Source organism: Hippopotamus amphibius, chromosome 1, assembly GCF_030028045.1.
Source record: "Hippopotamus amphibius kiboko isolate mHipAmp2 chromosome 1, mHipAmp2.hap2, whole genome shotgun sequence".
NCBI lineage: Eukaryota > Metazoa > Chordata > Mammalia > Artiodactyla > Hippopotamidae > Hippopotamus > Hippopotamus amphibius.
This window is the reverse complement of record NC_080186.1, coordinates 77857764-77869468: the sequence shown is the minus strand read 5'-3', so window position 1 is coordinate 77869468 and position 11705 is coordinate 77857764. Positions and strand designations below refer to the sequence as shown.

General features: G+C 41.6%; 1 protein-coding gene across 1 annotated transcript in view; it reads left to right on the top strand.

Moving 5' to 3' along the window:
- The first annotated feature begins 330 nt into the window (after positions 1 to 330).
- The window catches only part of PDE4B (phosphodiesterase 4B), a 124213-nt gene continuing 112838 nt past the window's right edge, over positions 331 to 11705 (top strand). The window contains exons 1-3 of the mRNA XM_057717196.1: positions 331 to 520; positions 9281 to 9317; positions 9409 to 9479. Of these exons, the coding sequence (XP_057573179.1) occupies positions 489 to 520; positions 9281 to 9317; positions 9409 to 9479 (140 nt within the window). The 5' untranslated portion in view covers positions 331 to 488. The remainder of the gene's footprint in view (positions 521 to 9280; positions 9318 to 9408; positions 9480 to 11705) is intronic.

The window sequence follows — 11705 nt, the reverse complement described above, 5'->3', positions numbered from 1 at the left end:
AGATGCTGTATCTGGAGTCGCTCATTATCTCTAGTTTATTTTATGAATTTGTCAAAGATGCTCATGCCCCTAAAAGGCCATGGGACGTTGCTCCGGGGGTCAAATTGTGGCTCCACTCCTGGCTAATAACTTCTGCGGGACCGTTCCCTCTATATAAAATGAGAATGAGAATGCCTGCCACTCAGAGCTGTTTGGAGACTTAAAACTTTCCATGAAGTGCGAGGTGCTATGTACAGTGCCTCGCACGCATGGGTTCTCCGTGTATGTATGTCAGATGCGCTTCTCTATGGTTCTCGTGTGACTGGTTTTCTTCTTTCTCTTTAAGCTTTGATGTGGAAAATGGCCCCTCCCCAGGTCGGAGCCCGCTGGATCCCCAGGCCAGCTCTTCCTCTGGGCTGGTACTTCATGCCACCTTTCCCGGGCACAGCCAGCGCAGAGAATCCTTTCTCTACAGATCAGACAGCGACTATGACTTGTCACCCAAGGCGATGTCGAGAAACTCTTCACTTCCAAGCGAGCAGTAAGTAGGAGCTGCCTGGCTCCCAGTCTCACACTTACCTCATCTTTAACCTCATCTGTCACATCAGAGCAGCAGCACTGTTTCCCTTTAACCCACGGGAAAGGGGGAGGAGGAAAATGAACAGAACAGAGGGGACAGTAATGACCACCTTAAGGACATGAATGCTCTCTTACATGAGAAATGTGTAGCTGGGGTCCCCAAGAGGTTTTAAAACCTCAGGCAACAGTGTTTGATTTACTTCTGTGATTGATACTTAAAAAAAATTTTTTTTTTAATTCAGCTTCATTTCCTGAATTGCTGAATCGTTTATGGCGTGAGAACCTTAACAGTTTTTGCAAACCACACTTGAATTTTCCAAGGCCTGCGCGGTTTGCATGAGGCTGCAGCAGAGAAGGAAAAGGGTGGCTGGTGACACGCATCCTCTCTGAGCAGCCTTTGCTGGGTGACATTTAATAAGCTGTCATCTCGTCACATGTCTTTGTCCCTTCCCTGGAACCTTAACACAATGCCCACGTGTTGCCTGTCTCCTGGGTGAGACAGAACACACTCCACCGCCCTATGAAGCATGGCTGATATTTCTGTTTTGCTGCTATTAATTGGAGATCTCTCTAATTGGAGTTCTTTAAATTGTTATTTAAGGAACAATGACTGGGTTGTGTTACTTGTTTATTAAGTTTCTGAAACCAAATAAAATTGGATGCTGGAATTCGTGCCTTAAAAGGTTTCTGGGCACACATACAATTGTTTTTAACATCATATGTGATAAAAATATCAGTAGCTCCCTAAGTCTCCAGCCTGGAAAATTCCACTGGGCTCTCTTAAGCTGTTGGAAAGGAAGCTAAAAAGGATCATCCTTTTGGGAAAGGGACGGGGGCATTTTAAAGCTACCAATAAGAAAATATTCCCCAGGGCATTTCTGCCAGCTGATTTTAACAGAGGCACCCCTGCCCTAAAATATCTCAATCACTGGATGGACCAAAATTCATTTATTCACTCATTTGGCAAAAATTTACTGAAGCTCTCCTATGTGCCAGGTGGTGTGCCAGGCTTTGGGTGTAAAAAATGAATAGAACAGTGGGAAAAAAATCACAGATGCATTAGAAACATATTCTCAAAAAGGTTGCATGCTCTCAGGAGGTTACAGTTAAATAAGGAAGATAAGGGGAACACTGCTACTGCGTGGAAGGAAACATTTAATGAGTACTTACCATGGGGTCCTGTTCATTTACATGTGGTACCTCTTTTCATCTTTACAACAGTCCTATCAGGTAGGCGTCATTATTATCTCCACTCAGTAGATGATGAAATGGAGACTGTGAGAAACTGAGAACCTGCCCCTCCTCCAAGACTCTATGCCATGCTATACCTCTTGATGTAGCTAAGGCAGACCAGAGACAACACTTTTGGACTCTCTTTGCCTATGTTCTTCAACCTGCAAAGCAGAATCTCTCCTTATCAGGTAGAAAACATGAATGGAGTAGAGGTAACCTCTTTGCTATAGATCATGTAGGACCAAAGAAGCTTCTGACCAAGGTTTGGATGGTGGCTTTGACAGTGAACACACCTGGAATTCTCTCTTCCACCAAAACAAACACCTTTCTAGACTCCCCGTGCAGGAGATGCCACGAGTTGAAGCAATTAGAGCTTCATTCACATAGCGCTTCACGGGTGAAAAACTAGCTTTGGAAGGCAGCTCACGGCTCCCCCAGACTCATGACAAACAGCCTGATGCGTCTTAGGGTCACTCAGAGGCTTCCCAGTAGATTCTAACCAAATTTCAGATTGAACTCCAGTGATTCCATACTTAGGATCAAGAGATGATAGAAATTTTGAACTTGAAGAGACTTTAAAGACCACAGTCCAACTCAGTCTGTAGCCATAGAAACAGACATCCAGTTCTGAATGACTCTGCATCCAAGGTCCCTAATATTAATGGTTACCCTCTTTTCAATTTTACCAGCCAGCAAATATTTCCCCTACCTTTAGAACCTACACAGCATTGCCAACTTTAGATTAGTCAAGTAAGGATTATATATGGAAGTTAACTAGTATCATTCTCACTTAAAAAAACAAACAAGAAAAAAAAAAAGAACTTAAAAAAGTAGTAAGGTCACAGTTTCATTATAAAGAATAGTCCTTCCCAAGAAAACACAGTTGGCAACATAATCTCATCCTATCAAAGATACTGATCGCAAGACATATTAAAATCTCTGAGTGAATGAAAATAGCACAGAATTTGGTTTTGCAGATATTTCAGCGTGACAATAAAACTTTCCTATATTTGTCAGTTTAGGAATTTATATTTCTCAACACAACAAGAAGTAGAACTTGAATACTCAGTTTCTTCTGGAATTTCATTGTATCAGGACCATGTTGGAAAATCCAGTTTTATACAGACCTCACCTTGAGCTAACCTGAAGTCATGCTCTAAAAGCGACGTCACCCGATCATTACTCTTCAGGATGACGTGAAATAAATAGAGGAACAACAGCCCCTGAGCCTCTTGCTGCTTCTCCTGCCTTCTACCCATAAAGCCAAGGAAAAGAAGGACAATAGTAGGTCCAGAGTCTCGGCATGAAGGCCGCTAGGTGGGGGCTGCGGCGTGTTCCCTGCTCAGGAGCCCCTCTATCCAGCACAGAGCAGTCATAAATTTACATAAGAGGCAGAAAACTTTGCATAATTCTTTGGCATTAAATCTTAACAGTAGAGACAACACTGGCTTTTAAAAATTTCTCATCTGAGCTCTTTCGAGAGGAAAAACAGGCAGGGAGGATGAGTGAAAAGATATTAGGTGAAAAAGTGAATGGAAGTTTAAAAGTGGCTTTAACATACAGCAACAAAAGAGAGGTTGAAATAAAGCTTTCTAGTAAAGAAAAGAGGATCACCATTGGATCCCAGAAGGAAACGTCACATGCTTTCCTAGATGTGGCAATAATTTGCTGGTTTCTCTTCAGTTCCTGTGCTGTAGTCATCTTTCACGTAATGCCTTTATATACCAAGGACAGATTTCCCAATGTGAACATAAAGTACTGGAAACTGGTGTGGCCAGTTATATTGCCCAAAACTGTGGCAGGAACCACCCTGAACAGGACCAAATTTTGATTACCCACCAGTAAAGCCACAGGGAAGAAGATCCATGTTGCTTTCATTTGGTCATCCCATTTGCATTCTTATACAGACAAGGAAATTTATAAAGCCACCATTCGTGTGAAGAGTAAGTGGTCTCTGGAGAGAGAAGTCAAGCGAAATGAGATCTGAGAACCAAGAGGAAAAGCAGAAATAACAACCCACTTGAATTTAAGACCTGTTTATTGATGGACTACCAGAAAAGTCAATGTGGCGTCTAAGACTTGTTAGAGCCATCACACTTACTAGCACCATGGCTTTAAGACATTGCATCTTTTTCGTAGTGTCTTATTTACCTGTAAATAAAAGCGCACATTTATTAAGCATTCCTTATGTACTACTTAAAGTACTTTGCATATTTTAACTCATTTAATCCCTATCACCCCTAGGTAGTTGGTTCTATGATTTTCTTATCTGAAAAATGAGGACATTGGAGCACAGAGAGGTTTAGTAACCTGCCCACAAAATGGGGAATCACAGCTTAAATCCAGGGAGCCTAGGTGATGAAATCATATGGATATTCGGTACATAAACAGACTCTATATAATGTTGAAAAATAAAAACAGTGATACAAATCTCTGCTCTGCCTACCTTTCCAGCTGTTAACAAAGATTATATTCACCCTTTCTTTTAAAAAAAAGAAGTACTGACATTTAGACACTTTGCAAACAAATGAGACATTTTCTGTGTCTTCAAGGGAGCTAAAAGATGAGTAAGTCGTTAGGCAGTTGTCGTACCTTCGGAAAAGGGCAGTGGCAGAAAGGGATGCACTGGACTTTGAGTGATCTGGCCAGGCAAGGCAAGCAGCCTAATTTGAGGGGTGACAGCTAAGCTAGAGGAGTTAGCCAGGCAGAATGTGTGCAGGAGGAAGGGCCATGTGCTCACTAAGTCTCTTGTTGTCAGGAACATTTTGGGGAACCACGCCTCAGTGTGGCTCAGGCAGAGAATGTGAGAGGAGGAGGAAGGGGTGAGGGACGAGCCTAGAGAAGTAAGCTGAACGCGTATCATGAAGGGCCTGTGTGAGGCGTTGGCCTTTATGCTGAAGGCACACAGTGAGGAGCTACTAAAGGCTTTTAAGCAGGAAAATACATAATCAGATGGATGTTTTTGAAAGATAGCTCTGATTACAGTCTAAAAAAAAGTTTGGAGGGTGGACAAACCTGAAGATGTGTCTAAGAGCCAAATGGGAGGCTGCTTTGGTAATCCACATAATGAAGATGGGGATGTGCGTTACAACAGATCCAGTGGGCGATTAGCAAATATTTGCAAGTTAGGATGAACAGATATTGGTGGTTGACTGTGGGATGAGGGAGAGGGAGGTTTCAGGCTTGACCAACGAGATAGGTGCTTGCACCATTCGCTAGGGTCAAGAACATTCTCTCACCACGTGAAATAAGGTACATGAAAATGCTTTGTAAACTGTAAAGTACAACATAAATATTAGTTCTCTTGATTGTAATGGGGGCAGAAATGACTATCCTAAAGAAGTTCTCACCAGCTGGGAGGATAGACACGATACCTACTATAATGGTAATGATGCCTGCTATTAATACGAATAACTATAACTGAATAATGAAAATGAGTTTATGTGCCAAGCACTGTTGTAAAAATTGTATATATATAATGACTTATTTAATTCTCACAACACTCCATTTTATAGATGAAGAAACTGAGGCATAAGGTGCTGAGGAGCTTACCAAAAAAAAAAAAAAATACTATAGGTAATCCATTAACACAGAATAAAAAATACAATGTCAATTAAAAAAAGAAACTGAGGCATTGAGAGGTTGCCTAATGTCTCATAGTTAGTAATAGTGCAACTGAGAAGCAAACCAATGTTTTCCGGCTCCAAAAGCTGTGCTCTTAGCTACAATAGTATGTCTCTCTAAGACAGACTAAAATCAGTCTTACAAGAAAAGTACAAGTAAAATTCTACATGTAGGCATGAAACATATAAAGGTAAGATTAATAAAATCCAGAGTGTAGCAGTAGGAAGGAGCGTTTTTGCTTCTAGAAAAGCATTTCATTGTTGGGAGTAGACCTACTCTCAATTCTAAGACCCACAGAGTTCTCATCTCCAATTATCCTACAAAATTGTAATGTGCTGGTTTTGTCACTAGATGGTGCCCGTGCCACAGTTCTGAATATCTGGCCTTCTTGCTGAGAGGCACTGCCCTCTCCAGTGGTCTGGGCAAGTACATGTTTTCATAACCAATCAAGTGTTTTGTTACATTCATGCCATTGTATTATTAATGTATCAAATTATGATTTTAAAAATTTAGAATGGTTTTATACATAATCTGGCTGTACTCAAACAGGAGTTTTTCTCTTTTGTTTCTTTCTTCCACTTGCTATGAGTTATTTGTAAATTTTCTGATCATTTCTCTAGCAGCTACTATCTGACATACAGCATGAGTTTTTATAGCTCAAATTCTTTAAGGGACCCAGTGCTGGGGATCTGAAAATTCTTCCCTTGCCTCTGAATGTTCTGGTCTCCCAAACTTCAAAAGTTTCACAATTACAGTCATTTTGACATGGGGCCCTCTCTTAACATTTTTTTTTTTACCTCCCTTTAATCGTTAGTTTTTACAGTTTTAGTAACTCCGCATTCATGCAACAATACTTTAGCTTTAGATATTACATATGTGTGAGATTTTCTTTTATTATCTAACTTTTGTTGGACATTAGACTCCAGAAATCCAGGAGCCATAGATGATACACTTAAGTCTAACACTATCACCTTATACCCAGCTCACCCTGATGTCTTCTAGACAGTGTGAACTTCACAGCAGAAATCTGAACAAAACAGAAAGATATTTCACCCATCTGAAGTTCAACTCCAAAAAATAGCTTGGGAAGGCACAGTTCCTGTAACAGCTCAGGACCCTGCATTTACCACAACTGCTCCTCTCTTAACTCTTTACTCTGTCTCTCGTTTTGGCTCCTCTTCAAGGATTCTGAGGTTCTTCCTTTGACTCTCTCTCTCCGTACACCCCACCCCAGGAAGCCACTCCCTGCCATTACTTTAACAGGCCCCACTACTGAAGGTAACTCCTAAATCTCTAGTTCTAACCCCCATATTTCAGTCTTCCCTCTTGCTGTTTCCACCAGGATATCAACAGTATCTTAAAATTCAACATGTGAGAAAGTGACACGTCTCCTCCAACTCCTCCTCACTTTTTAATTTCTACTCATGACTTCACTATTTTCTCAGATACCCATTTTTAAAACTGAAAAGAGTATTTCTTGATGAACTTATCTGATTAAATGCCGAGTCCTTAGCAAGACGTTCAGGGTCTCTTCCAGCTGTCTTTGCCTGTTTCTTCCTCTGCTTCAGCAATGTCTTCTTATCTGAATGATACCAGTATCCCCCTAACTGATCTTCCTGGCCTTGTCCTCTCTCCCATCCATCTCGCGTGTCCATAGCATTATTTATTTATTTATTTATTTTTGGCTGCGTTGAGTCTTCACTGCTGCACACGGGCTTTCTCTAGTCACGATGAGTGGGGGCTACTCTTTTGTTGTGGTGCACAGGCTTCTCATTGCCATGGCTTCTCTTGTTGTGAAGCATGGGCTCTAGGTGCATGGGCTTCAGTAGTTGTGGCACACAGGCTCAGTAGTTGTGGCTCGAGGGCTCTAGAGCACAGGCTCAGTAGTTGTGGCACATGGACTTAGTTTCTCTGCGGCATGGGGGATCTTCCCAGACCAGGGCTCGAACCCAGGTCCCCTGCATTGGCAGGCAGATTCCTAACCACTGAGCCACCACGGAAGTCCCATAGCATTTTACTTTCTCAAGCACTTTTCTGTTTGTCTATCTCACGAAAAACCTTCTCTGCCTCATTTCTTCTGAGATAAGCACGAGCTCCACAACCATGGTCCACAACGTCCATGATGTGAGTGTGGGGCACCTTCGAGTTTTATCCTCTACAAATGTCTGTCATGGGCTCAGCTCTAAACAGCCACTAAGCATGCTCAGCACTTTCCCGCTTCAATTCCTTGGTTCTTGCACTGCTGTCATTAGTAGCATCTACCACCCATGCCTTTTAAAGCCTGCCCTTCAAAGTTCATGGCAAACACCTCTCATTCAATCCAGCCTTTTCTACTTTGTCTGATCTGTAATTATCGCGTCTCCTTTGCACCCCATTAAGTATCAATTATTTGTATTTCTCCTTCTATATGTATAATGCCTATTGCAGTGTCTTAGATATTTTTCTTCTCTGTTTTAACTTGGGGGGATCATGAATTCTGTATAATTCAATCCATTATGCAGGGTCATCATCAGACAGGAAACTTAATGGTTAAAAGCACAGATTTTTGGGATCTTTCACTTATGAGCTATGTGTTGGCCAAGCAGTTGCTTACCTGCTCTGATGTTATCTGTAAAATGGGAATAAGAGTAGTTGCCTCAGGTCTTGTTATAAGAATTAAATGAGACTTCACGCAGGGCCTGACAGATCATAATCACTCAAAGAATGCTTACTCTTGTCAGTGTTCTTTCTCTAGCCTCTTAGTCATTGTACAAAGCAAATGCACAAGAACTTTACTAGATGAAATTGAAGGGAGACGTCTAGCTAAAGACCAAGATAGAAAGGAAAATATTGTATTAAATAATACCCCTGAGTAAAAGCCCACGCTAGAGAAGAGGCCCCCAAGGATACAGGTGTTATCCAACCCTGGATCCCTAGGCCTGACCTAAGGCCTGGAACTGGGCAGGTGCTTAATAACCACTGGTTGCACTCCCGTAGTTAGCAAAGAAGGTGCCATATTTGTATGGCACTCGTGAAGACAGAGATCATTAGACAGAGAAGGAAACTCATTGTCCACCACCTTCCGTGTGACTGTTATGATTTACACTGTGATAGCAAATTGGCCTGATTGTGTGTCTGCAGCTCAGGCCAAGCTGTCTTCTAATGGCTTTAATAGAGACCTTGCTGAATGTGGGTTTAAGAAGAGTTATCAAAGCATGCGCCGGAGAGAGACTGCACTTCTGAAAACATGCTTTTGACAATTCCTAAGTACAGATTTATGTAATACGAGGTTCAGCTTAATCAGATCTTTGGGGCAAAGTGAGAGACAATTATATGATAATAGTAGGTTCAGTCCCTACACTACACTCCCTTAAAAGCTTTTCCTTGGGTAGTTTAAGAAAAAAGTTGTATTAAAAACAAAAACTAATGGGATTCCCAGACAGAAATCTGTGTTTAAATGGCATTAAGGCTGTGGTTCAAATCAACAAAAGCCAGGAAATCCAAAGTTAACCTTTATCCAGACTGTTATGCCATTTTTTCCAACTCTGTGTGTGCCTGTGAGCAGCCTCCCTTTGAATTTCCTGGCTCTGGAAACCGAAATCCACAAGTTGCTTTGAATTACAGTACTCTGGGTCTGCTATTTAATGGGACTATACCCTGAAGATATGTTTTTACTTTCAAGTGTTTTAATGTGTAGCCACTGTAAATCCAGGAGCCATGAACCTGGTTCCCAAAATCCCCATCTGCACCTAAATCCGTCCTGCCTTATATCCAGGACTTATATAGTATTTGTGTAGCTAACACTGATAAAGTTTCATATGACAGCTTTTATGTCACAGTTATAATTCAAATGCATTTAAAAATGTTTCTTTTCTCTTTCCACCAGACACGGCGATGACTTGATTGTCACACCCTTTGCCCAGGTATGTAGTTTCTAAGTGTGGCCTCTGAACCTGCACATTCCTCTCCTCTTGTTCCTAACCATTCCTAACCATGGAAACATTTTCCTCCCAGGTCCTCGCCAGCTTGCGAAGTGTGAGAAACAACTTCACCATACTGACAAACCTTCACGGAACATCCAACAAGTAAGCACGCACTTTTTGTGGCGTTGTAAATCCCTTCCGTAAAGGCGGAACCCGGAATAGCACTAAAAAAAACGCAACCCAACACTAATGCATGGAAATTCGCCCTCCTAGCTAGGTTAGGATACACGATAAAATTAAAGTAGGATGGATCACCATAGTATTTTAGAACTGGTAAGATGTTAGAAATTAGTCCAGCTCTTATGAATCTCCGTGCCTTTAACATTTAGTAGACAGGATGAAAAAATGAGATGGGGGTTCTGTTACTCTTGTATTTACTACTTGAAAGTGTGAATCCTCATCAGTAGAGGCCATAAATTCTATTAAAATTCTTTTGGAATAAACTATTAATGAGTTCAGAGAATTCAAACTTAAGATTACAAGTACCAAAAATTCAGGTCCAAGTTGCCCATTTTTTGATAATATATAAACAGATTCATGTAATTTGATGAAAAAAGTGGGATTATCTTCTCTTTTGCCTTTAACGAACTACATAAGCTTGGCCATTTCCACTAACAAGGCTGAACGTTCGTCTCCTCATCTGTTAAATGAAAGGTTTGCACTTGATAATACTGCAGTCATTTTCTCCTCCAAAATCATTTCAAGGTGTATGTCTACGTGCTCTGCAGTTCACTATCCAGCAATTTAAAAATCATCACGGGGATCAGAAGGCCATAGAACCCATGACTTGGAGTGGTAGGGCCAGAGGAAAACTCTGAGACGTTGACTCGGCCTCTTTGTCTTACAGAGGGAGAAATCAGGCCCTCAGAAATCCAGCAAGTTGCTGACAACCACACCATAGGCTAAAGATGCACCAGGGCCAAATCCTAAATCTCCTGATTTTTCTAAGCTAGTGTTTGCTATAGGACACCCTGTGTCTCCAGTCTTCGTGACATTTTTCATCGACCCTCTAGTTTGCTTTTATCCAAATTTTTATTGCATGAAGTTGTGAACAGTGAGAGTAAACCCTGCTTTGAGAGCTAACTTTTCCTTTCACTGTTCTATCCCTTTTCCCGAAGCTTCCTGTGAGAGGGTCCTGCATACCCCCATGGAGTTCTTCCCATCATTGCTCTCTCCTCCTCTAAACTATTCTCCAGGTTGCCACCAGAGTGATCTTTCTCACTTGCTGTTTGGCCATGTCAGTCTCCAGCTGGAGGCACTTCAATGGTTCACTCTGATTATTACGATAAAGTTTAAATGTGGGTGCTTGGCCCCCAAGGCACCTTGTGATCCAACTCATTAGTTTGATTGATAGTTGATTGGTTTACAGTGGATGCAGTATACAGGAAAGCTAGAGGCTTGCCCAGCCTCATTTGCAGTGCTGCTCCCTGTTTATTTTTAAATAATTCATCCAACAAGTATTTATTTAGTGTACTATTCATCCACATATATATGGATGTACTTAACAAATAGGTATTAGCACCACCCTGTACCAGGCACTGGTGATATAATAGTGACCAAAACAGACAAGTTCTCCGCCTTTCAGAGTTTAATTCCGATGGGAAGTGCCAGGGCCTGCAGAGGTGCACAGTCAGACCAGGACTCTGGCCACATGGCATCACATTCTGACAATTGTGCCCTGGCTGTTCTCTGCATGTTCTATTCTCCATCCTAATTATGGACTTACTGTTCTTGCTCCCTAAAGCGTCTCTCTCCACCTGCCAGTGATTGCCCCGCAGAATCCTGCTTGTCTTTTCTGACACTCCCCTGACCCCGCCAAGCCTGGTTGAGCGCCCCCCAGTGTCCCCAGAGCACTCTGCAAATCATGTACGGACCTCTGCCACCACCACTACACTGTGTGTCCCCTAAGGACCCTTGAAAACTGCATTTACTTTTCCTTGACTTTCTAAGACTCAGCAGAATGGCTGCCACATAGTGTGTGCTCCGTAAGTACTTGTCATGCACGTAAATCTCTGAATTAGTAATTGTTGGAGAAAGACCACCACATGTTTAGAAAATTATTTTTTCAAAAGTGATCCTTTCCATTTTTCTTTTTTCTTTTTTTTTTTCCTTTACAGAATATGGCCTCGGGGGCCTTATTTATTGGCTTCATAACTCAATTCTACCAATTGAAAATTATGTGACTTGGGCAAGGTATTTCACCTCTCCAGAGCTCCGTTTCCCAATCTGTAAAATAGGGTTGTTCTGAGGATGGAATGAGTTCATATTTGTAAACCATTTTATAACAGCATCTAGCACACAGTAGGTGCTCAGTAAATGTGAGCTATT